This window comes from Chelon labrosus (genome assembly GCF_963514085.1).
Source record: "Chelon labrosus genome assembly, chromosome: 12".
NCBI classification, from domain to species: Eukaryota; Metazoa; Chordata; class Actinopteri; order Mugiliformes; family Mugilidae; genus Chelon; species Chelon labrosus.
The window spans coordinates 12728110-12750808 of record NC_140345.1 but is presented as its reverse complement, the minus strand read 5'-3'; the positions used below and the strand labels follow the sequence as shown (position 1 = coordinate 12750808).

Genomic DNA, 22699 nt, shown 5'->3' with positions numbered 1-22699 from the left:
GGTTGTCATGGCAGTCCCCGGTTAAAGACAACAGCATTAGAGCACGCTCGCTAACAAGTCTGGCTGTAGGCATTCTCACTTTGTAATTAATTTACTTGAGAAACTGGGTCAGTGGTAGCATATTAAAGCTAGATATTTCCTCCTGGCTTTGTCCCACTAAGGAATGCTCGCTTTTGTTCCAGTAATGAAATAATATCTAGAAGAAAGCGCAGGGATTTGGTTTGGTAAAAATCTGGACCCGGTCAAATGAGCTGGGTCCCGGTGAGTCCCAACGTGTGCTTCAAATGAATGCAATCTTACCGATTAGCTACGTCAAAAAGACCACAGAGGAATGGTTGGACTCAACCTCACATGAAAGAGAAGCACCACCTAGACATGGGGGACCTTTTCTCATTCCGCAGTTCGCTGTGTCAGCAGTTTGGAGCAGCGGCACAATTGAATGGCTTTGCAAGGACCCAGTCGAGCATGACACTGCTGACAGAGGGGAAAAAGATATAACGGTTATAGATAAAGTGTTCATATTGAGAATTAATGTCCTTGCCTTACCTTGATCAATACATGTAGGATCAAACCGGTCCGTCTGTAAGTTCACTGAGCAACCGACAAGCTTTATGTAATTAGCAAGTGTCGGACAAAGATAAAGACTTTCTGTTTCGAGGAGAGATTTTTTCTCTACAACACCACTGATGCTCACAAACTCAATTTACCTCGGGTTACCTACGCATGAAAAATAGATGGAATTAGGGATGAAACTACAATTATTATTGATTGATTATATATTTTTCTCATCATTTAGTTAATCAATGTCTTGCTGAAACAATTAGTTGGAAAAATGGGTCAATTTAACTGATTTGATTTTGACAATCAGTCAATCTTCAAAGTTTCTTTTCTTTGTTTTATGCTTAGACTTTTCAAAGAGTTGGTTCAATATCACCATTTTGGGTATTGGGAAACTGTGACACTGTCAGCATATTCTGATATTTCATAGACCAATTGATGAATTGGTTAATCAGGAGATTAAGCCCTGTGAAACCCATTAAAATAACCAATCATTAAATCTCATTAACTAAGATGTCGCAGAAGATTAAAGAAAACTCTTCATAATTTCCCAGCACAAGTTGCTGGCTTCAGATTGATGGTTGGAATTTTGAATTTTAATTTGGTTTATATTATAAAACGAAGGACCAGTAAATTTCCACAAACTAATCTTGATAAACAAATACATTTACATTTTTTTATGTAAAGTGATCATGAAAATGATTTCGATTACATTTCTACTGGTAGCAAAAGTCTGTTTTTTAATCTGTTTACATCTGTATTAAGTGTTCCTTCTGACTTGTCTTACTATTATGTGAGGAGTATGTAAATAATTCACAATACTAGATCTGGAAATCTTGCATTCTTTAGGTCAAGGAGCTGCTTGTAGGTATTTATATTCTATTCTTCCTGACTGAAAACGTAACAGCTAAGTATTGTATGCCTCTTAAAACAACACACATTCAGTACATCTCCACCCTAACAAGAGTGTGACCTTCTAATGTAATGCACCCAGCCCAATCCTGAAGCTGGACTCCCTCCTGCTTTCGGGAGATTTTGAAACTTCCTTTTTGGGGCTGTCTGGCTCACCAGATGTTTCCTGAACCCACCGTGTTCCTAACTCTCTCCCCTCCCCGGTGGTGAAAGGCACAAGAAGGACGGTGAGAGGGATTCTGTCATTCACTCTCAGCACAGCCAGCAACACATGCCGAGAGATACCTGGAGTCCAACAGATGAAGTCTTTTCCGTGTGCACCTCTCCACTACTACAGAGCTGAGCAAAGCATACAGCAACTGGGATTTACTTTGGCTTCGGTGATTCAAAACTATCACCTACTCATCTGGACAGCATACACACTAGCATAAGCTGCACATAAAGACATTTTTGAGCTGCTCGCCACCTCTTAAACTTTGTTTTTTTTGAGAGTTGTGTGAGCTTAAGAGTCCTATTGTTTTACCCGGTGGAAAGCCAGCGTTTTGTTAGCCGGCAATGTCGTGGGACTGTGGCCTCAAGTACATGTTCTCTGTGCCCCCTGCGCTGCAGCAGGGGAGCAAGTGCATCCTACATGACAAGGAGGACCTGTCCAGACTGGAGATGGTCCAGAGACTGGCCAAGGATGGCTGCCGCTTCCTGCAAAACCACGGCAAGGGCCCAGAGAAGACAAGTGAGGTGAGATACATGACAGTCACCTTTTTTCACTTTTTTTAACACCTAAACATGCAAATATACTCATATAGAAGTGAAACGGTAGTGCAAAATGTTTCAAAACATTAGAAGAATGGCTGTCTTTGGCCTTCAATGTCAGTCTGAACCCTGCTCAATTAGCATTCGTTCTCCTTGCCTATGCTGTGGGTCTTTATGCTGCTGTTATGTGTGCTTGACGTTCCTTTCTTGACCTCCCTGCGGTCTCCCATTAATCAAACTGATGTTTATTTGTCATGTTTTTACTGGCTTCCACGCGTTGCATCATGTCTCTGTCAGCGTTACCAGATAGATGCGATGCAGACTACCAAAAGTTTCTCCAATTAAAAATAATGTGATAGTGCCGTGACTGCTGCAAAGGTAAGGTAAGAATAAATAGATGTATAGAAGTAAGATAACAGTGTGCATAATACAAATGATAATAACTTAACAATAGAAACGCAATGTATAGGTTCTAGGTTTATGCACAGGTGCGTTATCATTACAGAAAATGAACATATTTAGGCTATACAGTTATATTGTGTCAGTAAGGCATTCGGTGATTTTATTTCGAATCACAGCTTCTAATATACGTCATTACTGAAAGCACAACTGCAGTTACAGTGCGTTCACTTCAACACGCACTTAAAAAAAAAAAAAAAAAAACACACAAAAAAAAAACATTACATCACCTGCCACTTAGCTGGGTAGGAGCCACCTGATTGGCTAACCTCCCTTCCTGCCAGCTGTGTCCGTGTGCTGAACTGTCAGACAAAGGCAGGAAAGGTTGACGCAAGTGTGCCAGACCACCACGCCAAGACATTGTGTGGTTTCAGGGTGGACTCCCGAGCGTCTGATCTCTGACCTTTCCCCTGTCACAACGCTAGATCTCCTTATCTGTGTTCAGCAACGACGTCTCACCTGCACCGAGCCACTGCCGTACTGCGTATGAGCAAATTACATTATAGAGTCATCTGTTTCACTTGCGCTGTTTCAGTGCTGAATGTCGAAAGAAAGGAGGATACAAATGGCACGTGTACATCTCTTTTGTAATCCCAGTGATAATGGCCCGATATGATGACCTTTTATTTAATACTTGACATGATCTAGAAAATACCAAGTGAGATTATCTGGCAGTATTCCCAGATGATAGGATGGTTTAAAGTAATCCAACGATGCTGCGATGCACATACCGTATTTGTATGTGACTCATACAAATATTTAAGCTCAGGCATCAAAGAGCTTAGAAATCAGTTAAATCCCAGCTGGAGGAAATGGGGCTGCTCAATATACAGTCGGCTGCATGTCTGCATGTGGAAGTCTGCGAGAGGTTGTGGTGCAGAGATCACGAACGTTATGCAATCTCCTTTAATCTAAAAAAGGAGATTGCTTGATAGTTCAAAGGCTGTTCGTTTATTTCATCGTTGTTCTCAAGTTCTTCACATAGTTGCCCATGGTCATTTGCCATCTTCGATATCTTTCCTTACACCTTATATGACATTATTTTATCTACATCATATGAGCAAATAATGGCAAACGTTAATTATTTGTCTCAAACTTTTGCATCATTACTATTTTTAAAGTTATTAAAGAGCTACATTTCTTCTACTCTACGTCAGCTAAGGAGTTAGAGGCCAGTTACTGGCACTGATTCTGATTTCAGGTGCCATGAAAGCACGGCAGAAGTACGGGATGCAACAAGACGAGGCTATTAAAGGAGCGCTGCTGTGGAAATAATGATTCCAGCGTTCTTTTTATACAAGTAAATGGAAATGATTTTAACAATTAGAAAAATCACGGGAGGCAAAACAAAGCTTTTTGCAAATATTTTACGCAACATTAGCACACACTACTCAGAACTCTCATACATTAAACAAGACTTTCAGCAAATTACTGTTCAAGATGATGATGAGCATATTCATCAAAGGTTTCACTGAAAAACTACACTGATGTACAGCCACAACATTAAAACAACTGACAGGACAAAGTAAACAACATTGACCATCTTGTAATTCAGTGTTCTGCTGGGAAACTTTTGGACCTGGCATTTGTGTGGATGTTACTTAGACATGTACCACCCACCTAGACCAGACCAGGCACTCCAGCCCCATGGCAATGACACTCCTTGATAGCAGCAGCCATCCCCAGCAGGATGCAGCCTGACACAAGTACACACACAAAAACAGTTTAGGAACAACTAAAAAAAACATGAAGAACAGCACAAGGTGTTGACCTGGCCTCCAAATTCACTAGATCCCAAACTGATTAAGTATCTGTAGGATGCACTGGAACAAGCCTCAATCACAGAGGCCCCTCCCCTCAACCCATAGGACCCAAAGACCCCCACCAACAACATTCTGTTGCTAGACACCACAGGACACCCTCAGAAGGCCCATGTCCATTCTCTGATGAGTCACAACTGTTTTGGAGGCACAAGGGAGACCTACACAATATTAGGGAGTTGGTCATAATGTTATGCCTGATCAGCGTATGACTCCTCTGTCTTATTCTTTGACTTCTTCTCATACTGTACAATCCATTCTAATGTTTGACAGGAAATACAATTTATCTGACTACTGTCAGGACTGACACCTTCCAGGTCACTTTAAGTGTTCCATACCATGCGTGCCAGAGCTGCTGCTGACGTGCCGACAGAGAGTGTCCTTCTAGGCAGCGGACAGCATCTGCAATCCTAAAAGAGACAGTGAGGCTTTTGGCTAGGACATGTCCCAATAAGTCATGCTCACCCTCCTGTTGACCATGTCCATGTTGGGAAGACTCCCGTAACCGTGAGTCGAGGTCAACTCAAGGCTAGTGCGGGGACTGTGTGGCCCAGTGTCTCTGTCTCATTACAATCATCCATTCCGGAGGACTGATTGTATTTGTACTGGGACGCCGGTAACCTCAAATCCCAGTGCGCACCGGGCTGTAGCCCGGAATCAGCTGAGCCGAGATCAATAATTCACTGTGAGCAAAGGTCTGTTTGCTGTTTGACCAATTAGACATACACGGAGACATTGTGTTAATTATAGTTAAGAATCCACCTTCCTCTCTTCTCACGTTAAGTGAGACAAAAGCATTGCGCGTGGTGTGCGTCATGTGGTGACAAAGATAGAACCACCAGTGTTGTTTTTCCTCAAGAATCAGGAAACTAATGAGCGCAGCCATTCCTTTCTAGGAAGTTTCTAGGTCTTTTCGTCACTCCCCTAACCTTTGTCCTACTTTATGTCCTGTGACAGCATAATGCAGCCTGTACAACCCTTCACAGAACTTCTTCTATGTGGACTCATGTTTCTGTGTATGGGTAAGAGATTAATTCATCAGACACAATTTGAGTTTAACATACACTTTAATTATGTCTCAGTCCTTTCTGACGGGCTGAGACATATGACTGCTCAAGCACCCAGTTGTGCGCCATATTAGACACTGTACAAGTGTGTTTAATTAGTGTATGTGTTGTGTTTCCATCGTGTGTCAGTTGGTCTATATGACCACAGATCACTGGTAAGTGTTAATCTGCCAGGAATTCATGCTTAACCGAAGGGTCCTGGAAGCTTCTCTGAAAAAGGCAATTAGGGCAGAAAACTGCAACCACTTCCAGCCCGTCTGCCTGGCTAATTGCATGAACAGAGGCTTGTGTTGCATTGACTGATGGCTGGGGAGGGGAGGGGAGAGGAGGGGAGGGGAGGAGGGGTGGAAATGATGCAGGATGCTTGCGCGTGCAGCATACAGTGAAGTCCTCATTAAGACCAATAACTCTGATCCAGAACCTCCACTGTCAAGCAGCTGCAACCCGTCTATATGCCCCAAGAGATATTCTAATTCAAAATGTGTTTTTTTTTTTCTCCGTTTGAAACAGCTAAAAAAGTAATTGAATGTCTAGGCTGTCCAGTTACATAACCCCAAAATCTACATATTGGCCTGTATTTTAGAGAGGAGTGCATTATGTTCCTCACTGTATTGCTAAAGGTTTAAGAGGTACGATGGAGTATTTCACTGATTGATAACTTGGTGATTTAGTGACATTGCGACTAAGATGGAGACTGTAGACAACATAGTGCCTCATGGAGGTCATGAGGCAAGCACCTGCCATGTGAACTGAACTCTGACCCACTAAACCACTGTTATTATTCCACATTTAACCATATGAGAGCTTGAACATAGATTGCCCCTGGACACCACCCTTAATGTAATAGGCTCAAACGCATAAATCAGTAATTAAAATATGTGAGTCTTTTTATGTTAATCCCTGAATGGGCACCGCCGATAAGGACTGAATAATGAAGTATGGAAATTCTCTTTCATTTACAGTGCGGGCTTTGACAGAGTATTATGATGGAAATCAGCGGTGATTTGTGTGAGTGGGAGAAAATTCAGGGGAATCTCCTTGGTGATAACACTCTCCCTCCCTCCCTCCTTTCTCTCTCCAGCCTCAGAGTGACGAGGCAGTCCGCTTGTGTCTGACAGAGAGGGGCCACAATGTGCTCGTTCTCCAGAGAGTGTCGTCAGAGCAGCCAGCCCCCTCTGCGTCGGCGAGGGGAGGAGGGAGAGAGGAGGCGAGGAACAGGAGGTAAGCCTCTCTCCGCTCCCCCTCCCCTTCTAGATTCCCCTCCCTCTCTCACTATCTGTTCCAGCGCTCTCCCTCACATCATTCTCCTTCTCTGTCTCTGCGGATCACACACTCACTCGGGCATGCCCGCATCACAACTCTCTGCACATAACTGACTACATTAAATACATATAAGTAAGCAGCATGGGACTGTGAGGCAGAGCTCTGCTGTCAGCACGCCACTTCAAGTAATTTAAGAGGGTTTGCGGCTGTGAGCACACCGGGATACCTCAGTGATCTTGAGGGACTGACAGCAGTGGACTACGGGCTGTAGCAGCTGCAGGTGGATGGATGGATGGGTAAAGGGGTCGTGCAGCAGTAACCACGGCAACGTTGCCGGCGTAAGGGCACGGGGACTCTGCAAGGATGGGATCTAGGCGACAGCAGCCCCTGAACCTGCGGCAGGATGAGGGCAGGCTGCTGCATGCCGCCTTGGTGGAGCAGGAGGAGGACGAGGATGATGAGGAGGGCTCCGAGGAGAGCAGCAGTGACAGCACCAGCCGGGCAGAGCCGGTGACGATGCCCACCTTTGACGTCCCCTACTTTCGCTACATAGATGACGAGGGGACTGAGGGAGAGGAGGAATGGAGCAGCAGCCGCTCTATGTCCTCTATGGAGGAGGACTCGTCCACTGACTCTGTTGTGTCTGACAGGTACATGGTAGTGTCGGGGACTCCCGAGAAGATCCTGGAGCACTTGCTGAACGAGTTGACGCTGGATGACGACCGAGGGACAGCACAGGGCAAAGAGCCAGGTCAGCATGTTACTTAAAAGTCCTTTGTCATCCTTGTTGTCTGTACTTAATTTAATCAGAAACTATTTTTTTGGGTATTAAAGAGCAAAAATTATAACAAGGTGTACTCATACAGGTCCGCTGATGTATTTCTGTGCTTGTGAAAGACAGAAGGATAGAAAGAACTGCCTTCACTTTCTGTTTTACCCACATCCTTTCTGCAGCCCCCTCTCTCTCGCATATGAGCTGGGACGGCAGCCTCCTCTAGGCTAATCATGTGATATGATTGCCAAAATGGTCTTAAGTTGGAGCCTGCTCGCTTAAAAGCCTCTGTCAGAGTTGAAGCTCGCTCACATTTTTTTGGAGCGAGGCTGTAATCGACTGCGTGACATGCAGTCCAGCCTCACAGCGACAACAAATCAACACATTTCCTCTCATCCCAGCAGGTACATGATAATGTGACACTGTTGCCAAGGCAGAGGAAACCCTATGTGGCTGAAAAAGCTGGAAAGATTGCTCCGTGAGAAATGATGACTGGGAGCAGCAGCACAGTCAGACAAGGAGAGGAAGAATACTGGAGAATAGGGAGGGACAATGTCGAAGGGATGCAAGTGGAAACAAGGAGGGAAAGAAAGGAGATGATGATTTTTCCTGAGAGATGGAGGTGGTCACAGATGATCTCTCATCGTAAAGGAGGCAGGCTAACCACATACCAGAAATCATTACTCATTCTGAAGAGCAAGTGAATGAAATTGATCTGAATGTCCTCTCAGGAGTGCTATAAGGTGCATTTTACACGCACAAGGGAGTTTTGTGTTGAATCTCTTGTTTTAACCACTGTATCGGAGTTTGATGCAAAGTTACACATGCAGTTAATTACTGGGCAGGTGGTTAAGAAGTTCCACCATTCCTTCAGTTAATGTATTCATAATGAACCAAACTGTAATTTACCTCTTAGCGTATTTCCACTGCGCTCAGAGGGGCACCGTGCTGCTGATGAATCATTCACCATTAGTACATGTTGGAATGAGAATATTGGAGTTACTACTCCGTGGGGAGCTGCGGACCAGAGCATGATGCTGAGAGATATCCCAGGGTCAAAGAGCCTGAGACCTGAGCAGGACCTGTGCTCAACGGCAATTGATCCACGCTCAGCGATGTTTAATAGTCTTGACTCCTGCTGGCCTTGGGTCGCTCCGTGTGAATAAAGAAGCTGTGTATACTCCAGTGCTACTGCTGAGAATGCCCTTGGGGGTTCGGCTCAGCGGTAGCATGATAGCATGAGATCCTTGATTTCATCCAAACAAGGTTTATTTGAACATCCAGCAAGCTGCCGTGTTCGGTCTGTCTCGGCTCATCAACGTGACTGCACAGTATTGATGTGTTTGTGGCTTGCATACAGTGTGGCAGATTAGAAAGCCAATTTAAATTCATTTTTGGCCGCCTTTCTCCCATATTTCCTCGGTACACACGGCGCATTAATACAGAGGAGCGTTCTGCTGGAGATGGCACTTTTCAGAAAGCACCACAGGCATGCTTGAGGAAAAGCAAGTGTGAACCACTGCAGTAGTAGTCAGTGCTGTGTAGATGTGTAACGGTCTAACGCTTCCTTAGTAGGTAGCATTTGCAAGTACGCAGTATTGCCTTCTTCCCTGTGCCCAATCTCTGAGTAGTGCAGCTATTGATTCCCGCTCTGCACAGATCACACCGAACACTGCCAGCTATGAAAAAAAACATGCAGTGAAGCATTTGTGTTCCTAATGAGAGGATGTTCCAGCTCTGTTACCAATCCACCATGTGGTGGGATGTTGATGCTGATTCGAACAGATAAATTCAAGCTCTTTATGTATGTTTATGGGATGCCTTCTGGCGGCTGCTGAACGAATAAGTGACACATTAACATGCTAATTTCAAAGGCTGCATTGATCATCTTACAAGTACTTGCGACAGGAATTGGCAGGTTGATTGACGGGCTGATTGATTTCACAGCTAGACCAATGAATCAGTTCTGTTATTTCTTTAAAAAGGAAACTAAATTGGGTTTGGGTGGTGCGCCTAAAACAGAATCATGTGTGACATGAGTTATTACAATTGTCTATGAAATGCACACATCTTCTGCTAAATTGTTTGGATTCAATATGTATGCTGCAGGATAGCCATATATATATATATATATATATATATATTTGCTGTGCTACTGATAAAAAACTAGGAGAAATTAAATATTTATTCTGTTTCCAAACTTGACAAACGGAAGAACTTGCACAGCCTCTGGAGTCGTATCCGAGCTGGTGCTCAAGAAAAGTTAAGACTGCTTGGAGAGAATGCACACAGCAGCATGAGTTAGCGGTGCATAGGGAAGTGTGTGTGTGTGTGTGTGTGTGTATGTGTGTGTGTGCAAATAGGTATAGTGCAATATGTGGGATGGTGAGGGATCTCTGCTGTGTTGTTTTCAGGCTCTGTGTTAAGGTGAGTTATTGCGTTGTTTATGGAAGCTGCAATGCGAGTGAGAGCGAAACCTCTCATAAGGAGACAGTGATGCATCCACAGCTGCTCTGCGCGGATTAACATAATGATGTCAGGGAGTCCCGTGGACCAGAACGCACACAAAGGCCTCGGGAAGGCAGTGTGAAATTAAAGGGAAGAATTTACAATTCTGGGTGTGAGGCACGCTTCCACTGAGGTCGGCCCTAATAGGATTTGTAAAACTTTTTGCTTGTGGCAGGGCATCGTGTCTTTTTTTTTTTTTTCTTTAGTGACTTTTATGACGATGTCTGGACTGAAAATGTCAGAGAAATGCTGGATGTTGGATGAACAACCGTTCGCATTGATATAGTCTGTGAATGAAAGATTTGTGTGAGATTTTTTTTTTTTTATGAAAAGAGGTGAGGTAAACAGGAGTGAAAGTGAAATCAAACTCCCTCATCACAAAAAAAAAAACTATTTGGACACAGTACAGGCCTTGATTAAGAGGTCAGAGAGAGTCTTATGAGGAGGTGAAATATTTTTTAGTCAACAGAAGATTCTCTGTTGCCAAAAAGGATTTGCATGAGTGTTGTGTAACATGTAGAAAGCTTTTATGCTGAAATACATCAAACTGACAAGGGCAATGAATTTCTCTGTCATGTCTTCCGATAGATTCCCGTTTGTCTCCACATTGCACAAGAAACTTATTTTACCAACAACCCGCAAGCATTTTGCTCATTTCTTTCGAGCCTTTTATCATCAAAAACCTTGAGTATAAAATGCTAAACGTGTAGTGATGATGTAGAGCATTTAATGTTGGGGGGGGGGGGGGGGTGATTTAATCCACTTATGGAATCACTTTTCCATGTGTAACCTTGGGAAGGAATCACGGAGGTAGACGGCGGCAGAAAATGCACATTGGAATGACGTCTGTAGGCGATAGCAGCGAGCTTTTCTGTGGGCGAGATTACAACAATAATATAAAAAAAAGACTTCATCAGAGGTCACATGGAGTCAACTGACACATTACTGGCTCGTCTTCGCTGGCAGCGGCGAATGTGTGAAACCGAAGATAATGCCAGTAAAGGCTTGTGTGAACTTGTCTGAGAAAAGTGGAACTGAAGATTCCTTATTTTATTTATTTATTTATTTATCTGTTTTTTTTCATCACAAGTCATTATGAGAGCGGCCGTGAAGAGTAATGCGGATGGAGAGGTTTGCGTCTGGCCTCCGTTTAGTGCTTGTTAAATGATACTTGACAGCGAAGAATGAGCTATCCCTCTTGCGGAAAAGGAAAAATGCAAACCATCTCAGTTATAAGTACGGCCCGACTGCATGTGCTGCTCAGGAGACATTAATCACGTCAAGGTCGCTAGCGTAGCTGCCCTCCAGCGTCCTGGAGCAGAGACTGAACCTAATGAGGTCTGTTAGATTCATGCGACGATGATCAGTGACGAATTCAGATTCAGGTTTATTTGTCATGCGCAGTTTTAACACAGGCTCAACACTGCAGTGAAATGTTGGTGTGGCTGAGAGAACTGGTCAGCTCAGCCAGAAGTAATAAATTTAACTTTTGTTTTATTTTATGCGCTTTACTATTTCTTGTGCAGCTTCGTCGCCCGCTCTCAATAATGTGTTTCTCTTTGCAGATACACTCCTAGATGACTTCCTGCTAACCTACCCGGTATTCACGTCTACCAGTGATTTATGTCAAGCTCTGCTGGGACAATATCCTTGAACACTGGAGATTTCTACAGACATTCGCTCATAACAAACCCTCTTTTGTGATTTCTGCAGACAGAAAATAGATTCCTACTGTTTTATTGACTCAAAGCTGCACCACTTCTCTCACACAACACTCTCTCCCGCCACCTATCCCTGAATCAACACACTGACTCTGCTGGATTCTGTATTTGCTATCAGCAAACTCGTCTCCCCATCCTTCTGCGTTGTATCCTTAACCGAGTTCCACCTATTGCGGCAAGCGACACAGAGGGAAGGAGGACAGGAAGGAGGCTCTGGAGAGGAAACAAAAACTCCTGCACCTGGTGTCGCAGTGGATGTCACTCTGCAAAGACTTCCTGAGAGATGACGAGCACGTCAAACTCTTCGTGAAGGTAGGAAGCGCAGAGCACACGGAAATGGGGTGGAAATGGGGTGTGAGGTGAATTTAATACGGGACAAATTAACATGGATGTTTCCCTCCAGACTTTGTATCATTACGTGGTGGATGATCTTTATGAGCACCCCACCCTGGAGAAGGATGTGGGGGAACTGCAGAAAGTCTACCAGCTGCACCGCAGACAGTGAGTGACCACGTGACGACTCTCATCCTCTGACGTAACCATTCAATGCGTACAGTACATACTTTAAGCGTCTGTAAAACTGGATGGGTGCAGTATTTAGTAAGAACTGTGACTGCTGGAAGTCTGAAAGGACACCAGCTGGTCTCTGAATACAAAGAAAGAGCTTCTTCTCTGCTTCTTGTCTTTCTTTAGCTTTCACATCAATGAATCCATTCAGACACTGAAAAGTAATTGCGGCGTTATGCGCGGAGATATGAAGGTCACCGAGCTTTGAGGAGATACAGGAACTTTTCAGAATTAATGATCAGCTGTCAGAAATGTTTGTCACTTGCCGTGAGGAAAAATGAGTCCCATGAATAAACAACAAAGAGCACGCACATACTTTCTGCTCCACCACTTGTTTACCGGACTCTCATTTCAAGCCGGCTGACTGTGAATGGCGTCAGACGCATGAGTATTATTACACATCCATAAAAACAGAACAGAAAATTCTGTTCTATTTATTAAGATTCACAGATTTTCAGTTTGGGACGCTGCCTGCTCTGCAAGCTGCACCGTACAGAGAAGCAAATATTTGTCATGCATACATGTAGTCCACACACACACACACATACTACACACTCACATAAGCTGGCACACATACACAGACTGACGTGTTTTGCCGATGCATTAAATCAAAAGGCAAACAAACCCGTATTTTCCTGCAACCTTCGCCAGTTAACAAATGTCAGATTCGCCAAATTTTGAGTGAGTGCTTGTGAATGCAGGCTGTTTCTAGAAGTAACTTATCTGGTTCTGTTTGCATTAAATCCGAAAACAAATTTTCTCGTAGATAATGTAAATGGCAATATAAAAACTAATGTGTATGTTTTTCTCATATTATAAATCGGTAATTTTATTGGACAAGTCTTCTTCATACTTTTGTATACCAATTATTTCTTATGCACAAAGCAAGGAAATTACAACATGTAACACACACACACACACACACACACACACACACACACACACACACATATGCCGAGCTGTTGCTTAGCTACCATTTTTAATTAATAAAAATAACCATCCCGTTGCTTTTTGAGATTACAGACTGAACAACAACCCTAAGCCACCAGACACACCGCCACACCCGTGCCCCCCTCTCCGCACTCAGCCCCAGTCAGATCTCCTCCCAGGAGGATGCTCCAAACTGCCGTCCATTAGAAACCAGAGCAGATAATTCAACCTGACTCTGCCTTATTCATGCTTCTGTACGGGGAGGGGAATCCGCAACACCCACTCCTTAAAAGCTGTGGACTTTGGGTGGGTGTTGCTAACTGACATAGTCTTCTATTTATGAGCTTTCCACAATCAGTCCCATCCCAGGGGAGGACAAGGTTGACTGCTTTCTGGCAATCTGCTACCTACCAAGTGACAAAGGTGTCATTTTTTATAGAAGGCAGCCTCCCATCAACTTCCATCTGGCCTTTGTGCAAAAGGCAGCTCATGATTCCTAAAGGCTGAGAACAAAACTCCATTTGTTTGTGTCATGACGCGGCAATATTACTAGCTGAGCTCATCCACAGTGAGTCTGTATTTTTAGGAGTGAAAGCGCGAATTAGATCACGAGCTCTGTCTTGACGTGACAGCAGGAATCAGGTTTTTCATTAGTGCTGGATTGGTGGCGGCGGGCCTGTGAGACTGGATCCCTTAGGGCAGGCTTTGTGCCAACATGTCTATTGTGATGCAGAGCCCAGTAAAGGCTGAGGGATGATAATGGACACAGGGATATCCATCATGCTAGCTAAAGCTAAAGTCTAAAATCTACAAAGCACTTTAATCTCTCCTTGACGCTGAGCTTAAATAATGGAGAGAACACTGCACCCAAGCATATAAAGTGATTATAAACTGTGTGTAGGGTGAAGTTGTTTTTGTACTATACTCAGCTACAACCCAAGGGAAATCAACTGATCAGGTTTCTTTGATAAAGTCCAGTGATTATTTTAGTGTATATGCACACGATGGGGCTCTTCACTGATTTGTTTCTTTTTCTTCCAGGACGGTGGATGATTATTCCCCTCAAAGAAAGGTAGGCAAAAAAGATCTTGTTTCCTCTCCCAACCACATTAAGACCCGAAGGCTGTCCTTGTCAACTTATCGGGTGTTGAGGCTATTGTACTTGCGTTTCCTCCAGAAGACATTGTTCTGTGGTTGCACATAAATGCTACATGTTCTCAGGCAGCATGAACGTGTGACAAAAACCACGCGTTTCCCTTCTTTTAGAGCAAAGCACTTTTCCACCAATTGAGCTTGAAAGAGAATGGGCCGCAGTCCAGAGGTACGCAGAGAGAAGCCAAGGAAGGTAAGTCGTAAAACATTCCTCACACATTCCTCTCGTCATACGTTGTTTCCAAAGAACTGAAAGGAGACCTTTAGTCTCAACGGTAGAACAATGGGAATTTTTCAGGGGTCTTTGGAAATGCAAATTCTTGACTTATGACTCATACTGAACATTTCCTTTACCCTATTAGAATCAGTTTGTGTTCAGATTTTTAAAAAATTACAGTATTTAATTTGACCTAGGTCTAGAATGAAAACCTTCGCAAACTCAACCCTCCGTTGCACACTGTAGGTTGATTAGAGGACAACAACAAGAGCCTGGGGGATGCCACAATCCCAGGGGAGTTTGGGGGTATGGTCAAAGGGGACCAATGGATTGTGCACTTCATATTAATACTTAATGAAACAATGTTTATCTCTTTTCCAGTGTTGTGTCATGTGTATATCACCATGGACTCTTACCTAAGTATGAGGGCTCATCCTGGGGTAGTGGCCCAGGAGCTGGTGCAGGCAATCGCCGAAAGAATGGATGTTCCCCCAGGGGACCTTGTGCTGGTGGCCGTCACTTATCCTGGAGGTAAGAACCATACTAAATAACAGACAACAGCATAAAGCAACCTGGTAACAGCAATTGCTCTTCTGACGATGTTAAAGCTATAGTATAGGACTTCGACATTGAAGCCCTTGCCAGTGCACAGACAATGCTGGTTAAGCTAATCAGGACCAGGTAAATGTATTTGTACTTATACCGTAGCTGGTCTGTGGCAGTATTCCTGTGCTGGCACATGAGTTTTAGATAAAGCAGCAATAATTGTTTGGCGGACGTGGAGAGGGGAGCAACCGTAGCAAAGGAGACATAGCAGCCTACAGCATCTAGAAGTGCTGCAGAAATGGAAGTGAAGAATGTAGCTGTGGTGGAGAATAAAACTGATCCGGGGAAGCGTCCGATAAAAGTTTCTGATGATCCTGATTAAAAGGACTCCGCAGAGGAAAGATCTACAGCAGGGACAAATGTGGATCGCCACTGGTGTGACCTTTCCTCGTTGTAGAGAAGAGAACTGTAGACATACGTCATATGAACATGTTTACAATGTTTGTGTAATTATCAAGCGGCCAATGTGAAAATGCAGCTCTTCAAATGACTACTTGAGGCTGGCTCCAACATGTTTGCACCCTGGTACAATAATGTTAAGGTCTCTGTAGTTAATCCATGCGCTGACAACTGAACAAAGTTCTCTGTAACTGTATATATATTATATCAAGGCTTAAGGTGTGATTAAGGAGTGTCCACCTCGAGTGAGAGTCAGCTTTACTCCCACCTCACACCATAAGAGTTTAACCCAATACAACTCTGGCACGTCTGAAAGTAAATATTTCCCTTGGGCGCATTACAAAGCCTATTTCTCACAATATACCACATTCAAACTCCTGCACAGAATGTGATATTTCAGATAAGAAATATGAGATTAATCAACATAACTGACCAAAATGTCCGCTCAGTTCAAAGAGAGAAGTCCAGTAATATGAAGTCGGTATCTGTTATCAGTGACTGAAGTGCCCGGCTGCCTCAGAGTGGAGCCTGGCACAGAGTCTTATCTCTAACCACTGATAGCTGCTTACACGCTGCCTGACAGATTTTTAATGGTATTCTGCTGTTTGTGATCCGTTTCCCTCCCTGCAGGTAGACTCCTCCTGCAGCCTCAGGACAGAGTTTTCTCCAGTTCTTTGCGGTCGGTGGGGCGGCTGCATGTGTGCAGGAAGGACCTCGGTGAAGTCCTGGTAGGGGCATTACTGTAATGTGTCACTTCAGACATGCGGTGTAGGAATACTGCACATCATCTCAAAAGCTGCAGACTAGACGTTTGATTTATAATTTTGCATTAAATGCACATATATTGCAGATCAGATTAGTTAGTGTCAAAAATGACTGTCTGTGCAGTTTCTCTTCTGCCAACATCATATAATGTCTGCATCTGTCTGACTGAATTATACCGACTTTAGGTCAGTATAATGTTAAAAGAAAATCAGAGTATATGGACAGGACTGGCCTTGTAGTGGTTCATGTTTTCCTTTGTTTTTTTTCTCAGCAGAACCCATTCACAGACAACTCTGAGCTCCAACACAGGACAGATCGCATGCTGAGTTTAAACACATGGGACGTGGCCGTTGCTCTGACAGACTTTGACTGGACCATTTTTGACTCAATGCACGAGGTTTGTCTGATACTTAAATTAGTGCTTCACAATTGTGATCCTGCAACATTTAAACCATTTTAAGAGACATCACACACATTGCTTTTAGCGTCCCGCGCCCTGCTCTGCTCATCACCTGAGTATATGCTGTTCTTCTACAGCAAGAGCTGGTCTACTTCACCTTCAGCCGCCATGCCAGCAGTCACCACACTATGGCGTTGGAGCTGCTGCTGCAGCGCTGCAACGAAGTCCAGCTGTGGGTGATGACCGAGGTTCTGCTGTGCCCGGCACTCTGCAAAAGGGTCCAACTCATCAAGAAGTTCATCAAGATTGCAGCCCAGTTAGTAGATATACTCATTATTTACAACTCTGTGATTATAGATTAAATGATTATCATCATATTGTATAACACACTCCCTTATCCAACAAAGGTTCAAAAAAGTCCAGTTGCCTTTTTTGAACCTTTGTTGGATATACCATGACCTGGATGACTGAGAACCTTCACAGACATACACACTCCCTTCTCATTTCAGCTGTAGTGTGAAAGGATTTGATTTTTATGGGGAAGGAGCCCCCTCTAGTGGCAAATCAATAAACTGCAGCTGCTCTAATGCCGTTGAGCCCTGCATCTGGGACTAACTGAATTGTGTGCTCCATTGATCTTTTCCAGCTGTAAAGCACAGAGGAACATCAGCTGCTTCTTTGCCATTATAATGGGTCTGAACACTGCAGCCATTAGCCGCCTCAGTCAGACGTGGGAGGTAGGACGTCCTTTTTTTCTTACAAGAATCATTTTCCATCCGCCTTTATACTTCTGCAGCTGATGTACAGCATCTAAAAATGAATTCCTGTTTTTGTCTCCGTAGAAAATTCCTGGAAAATTCAAAAAACTGTTTTCAGAGCTGGAGACAGTTACAGTAAGTGTCCTTTAATAAAGAACACAGTTTTGCCAGTGTGCAATAAACTGTACATCTGTTTCCTTTTTGAGAATAAAATAAAATCACAGTGCAACAGGGAACACAAACCCTCACTTGTGTGCACGGATGAAACAAACAGATGCTTTTAATTCCTCAACATCAGGAGGTTTAGATGATCGTTAGCCTCCAATACTGCCGTAATTCAGCTCTAACAAAGCGTGCATGCACAGGCACACACATTCACCCCCCCAGAGGATTAGACTCACTCATTTTGAAAATGTCTTCACAGGATCCCTCGCTGAACCACAAGGCCTACAGAGACTCCTTCAAGAAGATGAAGGCTCCAAAGATTCCCTTTCTTCCTCTGCTATTGAAAGGTGCGCTTGTTATTCTGTCACGTCAGTACCCCGCAACCCTGGGAGGAGGAATGTACTGTGAGACATTTCTATCACAGAGATTAGAAATGTAGAAATAGGTCGACATTTTACATCAAGTACCCGAACACTAAAAAATAGTTTATTCTTCTTATAGACATGACGTTCATTCACGAAGGCAACAAGACGTTTCACGATAACCTGGTCAATTTTGAAAAGCTGGTAAGTTTGCTGCGTTTTCACAGCACCAGGTGCCTCTGCACAGAAATCATGTGTTTTAATTTGAAATGTTCAACGAGCCTTTGTCTGTCTTGATTTCCAGCACATGATAGCAGACATGGCGCGGCTCATCCGACAGTGTCAGAAAGATCACATGGGTCAGTGTTTAATCTCTCATTGCTCAGAATAATCTACACTGATCAGGCATAACATTATGACCACCTTCCTAATACTGTATTGTGTAGGTCTCCCTTGTGCCTCCAAAACAGTTGTGACTCATCAGAGAATGGACACGGGCCTTCTGAGGGTGTCCTGTGGTGTCTGACAACAGGATGTTGTTAGTGGGGGCCTTTGGGTCCTGTGGGTTGAGGGGAGGGGCCTCTGTGGATCAGACCCGTTCCAGTGCATCCCACAGATACTTGATCAGTTTGGGATCTAGTTAATTTGGAGGCCAGGTCAACACTTTGTGCTGTTTTTCATGTTTTTTTGAGTTGTTCCTAAACCGTTTTTGCGTGTGTGTCTGCATCTTCCAAGGAGTGTCAGTGCTAAGGGATGGGGGTGTCTGGTCTGGTCTAGGTGGGTGGTACATGTCTAAGTAACATCCACATGAATGCCAGGTCCAAAAGTTTCCCAGCAGAACATTGTATTGTCACAAGATGGTCAATGTTATTTACTTCTCCTGTCAGTGGTCATAATGTTATGCCTGATCGATGTATACTATGTGAGAATTTAATCAATTCAGGTTCAATTTTTGGCTGCTGTTGTCATAGCTATGAAGAAAAACATTGTGCTTTTTTTTTTCTTTTTTCCCAGGTAATGGAATCACCCAGAAGAGCAGCTCAGAAGCGCGTGCCTACATCGACTACCTTCATATCATCGACAATCAGCAGACTCTGTTTGAACTGTCACACAGGCTGGAGCCTCGTGCTTAGAGGACAGCTCTGACCATTCCCCCCGCTGTGTCAGCCACACTGTCGGATTGCCAAGGAACAACTGATCGCTGTCCCATCTTATGTCTCAGGTCTCAGTCAGCAAACACAGGAGCACTGCGCTGTCCCGGCCCGACCACAGGAGGGAGCCATTCAATCAGGAGAGTGTCACCAGAGACAGAAACAAGCACCAGAAGACAAAATAAATGTTTGCATTCATCCAGAACAGTGTGACTGACGAAGGCTACTTGAAAGTAAACCTCACCCAAACCATCTAACAGCATTTTAAATCCAGCTTGTGCCGCAACAACAGCAGCAGGTTTGAACAGCAGACGTTTGGGTTCAAAACTGCTGCTGCTGTTCATTTCTCGTCCTACAGATGGCAGAGTTTGACAAGTGAAGAAAAGCCCCTCTTTGCTGATAGGCAGCAACCTGCAAGCAAACTGTCAAGCGCTTCTGTCTTAAAGAAGCCAGGGAAAGGAAGTTATGTGTGGGGAAAAAAAATCACAATTTTCCCCTTACGCTCCTTACAGAAACTTTTAACACTCCAGAAAGTGAGATCAAATCACACGGATTGGCTCCTGGATCATTTTGAATTTCCAGACAGTGTCGACAGATCTTGCAGCAGAGGTTGCTTCGTCTGATTTGACCAAAGAACATTTCAGCTAACATGTGCTGTCTCTGCCGGATGTAGGACGTGTTTTCCCTGAAGTGATTCAGTACAGTTTATGCACAACGAGCAGATGTCTTTCAAAGTGAAATAGTGAAATATTTTACATTTTCATATATTATTTTCAGAAATAATTTCTTATCATACAGTATTTTTTATTTTTTAACCAAAAAGTGCAGTGTATTAGACGAGGCTTTACATAAAACAGATTGTATTAGTGCGGGAGAATAATATACAAAATACTGTATTTTGTTAGTATGTGAGTTGTAATTACACGTGTTAGTGGCAAAATCCCATAGAGACATGATAATAATAATGTTAACTAAAGTAATCTCCATCTAGCTGAGTTGTTGACAATCAAGCAGCAGACTCATGCTGTTACAGTATATCTCTGTATTGGTCTGTAGAGTTCACATTAAAACACAATACAAGGGATTTTCTTCTCAGATCAGATCACTTTGGTTTGTTGAGATCATGAATTTGGCTTTTAGATTTGGTGCTTTGAGAACCAGAAAAGAGCATTTGGAAAAAACGGATCTTGATGAATATACGGATAAATGTTAAAAAATATATATATTTTTGGGTTTAACTGTCCCTGCAAGTAGACGAAAGTGGCAAAATAAAATGCTACAGCACCTTCTGGACAAAAATAAGTAGAGTACAGTGTTTGTTCTCTGAAAAGGTTAAGAGATTCTCACTTTTAACAAGTTAGGTTTAAATTAAATAGGAGTGAAGCGTTGTAGATGGAATATTAGACTGTATTTAGTTTCAACATTTTATTTGTATATGTTGGATTTTAAAGCACACAGTCATCATGGAGATAGTATCCTATTTAGAATTAGATTTTTATCAACGATGTACAGTTGACTCTGTTTATACTGTGTATATATGTTGAAATTCTGCATACGGATATTTATTTATTTCAGATTTATTTATTTTTCTTTTTAGACATTACTCATCGTGTTTCTGTTGAACGGTTTTTGTTGTGCGCACTGTTTTGGCAGGTCTGCATGACATGTCAAACCATGGACTGACCACCAGTGTCAACTGTGCATGCAATAAAATATTTTTCATCATCACAAGCTGGTTATTGTACAAGGTAAGGTGACATTCAAAGTAAATCCGAGCAGGTAAATGGCACAGTGCAGCATCGGTAATAATGTGGTCATTATTATGGTTATCGTGGTTACAGCTACGACAAATGATACAGCGGCACAAACTACTGTAATTTAGTTCTAGTCTTCATTGTAAACACGCACCAGCATCAGTGTGAAAAGAAAAAAACTGCCTTTAATTAACCCTAACCCTGCGTCATATGAATTATAAATACTGCACATAATGTATACTGTATTTGCAATTTTACAGAAACCCACATAATGACACTTTTTACTATTTTATTATAGTTAAATATTATTATCAGAACCTATTATTTTTAGCATAGATGAAGGATAAAACTAACTCAATGTAAAAATGAAGAGGAGGTGCTAAATGCAGAAAAGTGAGAATATCTCTAGTTGTATGTGCACAAATGTAAACTTTATGGTCAATTTAGAAAATTTCCAGCCTGGTGCAGAGCAAATTTCCCTTTCTTTGTGATAGTCTTACTTTACTTTGCAGCCCTACGCTGTAAATCGGCCCTGAGCTGTAGTTGCAAAGCCTGATATGATGCTTACAAGGGAATCTTACACAATAAATTTGAGATAAACGCCCCATAAAGACGCAATGGAGAAAATAGAGTAGCTGTTCCATAGGGGCCCACAGCTCCAATATGTTTGCCATGGCGCCACCTTGTGGGTTAAGTTGTTTTTCAGTATGAACACGGGATTTAGTCATATAATACTTAGAATAATAACAATATAGCATGTAACTAGGCTACATTTTCCTGCATAAGTTGGTAAGTATTTTGGACCAAAAAAAAAAAAAAAAACACAACAAAAAAAAAACATCAGAACACAATGTCTTCTTTTGGTGCACTGAGGCGGAGGTGTGACCCAGATGCCCTTGCTGACTTTCACCAGGTGTCCTGCTTGGCCTTTAACATGACTATCTGTGGCACGACCCCTGCTGGGTCGAGTCCCTGTACCCAGCCATTTCCTCCCAAACACTGCCAGCACTGTATCATTTCCCTGTCACTAAATGACTGGCTAGATGCTGTGGCGTGCTAATGAGAGGAAGAGAAGGCAGATGAAGAGAATGTACAGGAAGACCGGTTCTTCATTTCCCCCCCGTGCAACACAATGCACAAAATCAATCCTCCATCCTCCATTTGTCTGTCTACAGTCACTTTGGCTGCAGGGAGAAATTAAAAGCAACACAACAGTTATTAGCGTTGGAGAAAATCTTATTTGAGAAGAGTGTGGGAAAAAAAAAAAAGGTGTGATTCAGTGGCTGTAATTTGCACATTGCGATGTCATCTGTTTATTTTAGCAGATAATACGGCACCTGTCTATTAATATCATAGAGCTAAAGAGGAAAGAATCTTAAAAAAAACTATTAAAAACTATTAAAAAACTATTAAAAAATTTAAAAAAAAATGACATGATGTCAACCTTGGCTTTGGAGCTCATGCACTATTTTAAAATATCTCTTACATGCAGGAGACTTAGAAGCATATCAATCATCATATACTTCTTCAATCTGTGTTCATAATCTCAGTCAAACTTTAATCTGTTTGTGCTCTGTTTCCAATTAACCTCAATTAAATCAATTTAAAAAGATAAATTTTTAGATAAGGTGCCTGTTTCTTTA

General features: G+C 42.9%; 1 protein-coding gene across 1 annotated transcript; it reads left to right on the top strand.

Annotated features, from left to right (window-relative positions):
* Window positions 1-1647: 1647 nt before the first annotated feature.
* LOC311496481 (rap guanine nucleotide exchange factor 5-like) lies at window positions 1648-21027 on the top strand. Its single transcript, XM_084556357.1, has 18 exons — window positions 1648-2205; window positions 6648-6787; window positions 7480-7580; window positions 11675-11753; window positions 11992-12142; window positions 12234-12331; window positions 14369-14399; window positions 14594-14672; window positions 15078-15227; window positions 16332-16429; window positions 16741-16863; window positions 17004-17182; window positions 17513-17603; window positions 17709-17759; window positions 18049-18136; window positions 18291-18355; window positions 18456-18510; window positions 19166-21027. Exons 1-18 carry the CDS (start codon window positions 2026-2028, stop codon window positions 19282-19284), a joined length of 1878 nt encoding a protein of 625 aa, XP_084412483.1. The 5' UTR covers window positions 1648-2025; the 3' UTR covers window positions 19285-21027.
* Window positions 21028-22699: the final 1672 nt, after the last annotated feature.

Excerpts from the sequence above, each read along its gene's own strand:
- LOC311496481 (XM_084556357.1), top strand. The coding sequence starts at position 2,026 with ATGTCGTGGGACTGTGGCCTCAAGTACATGTTCTCTGTGCCCCCTGCG. Across the intron at positions 16,430-16,740 it reads AGGACCTCGGTGAAGTCCTG|AACCCATTCACAGACAACTC; the intron begins GTAGGGGCATTA and ends TTTTCTCAGCAG. Across the intron at positions 16,864-17,003 it reads TTTTTGACTCAATGCACGAG|CAAGAGCTGGTCTACTTCAC; the intron begins GTTTGTCTGATA and ends GTTCTTCTACAG.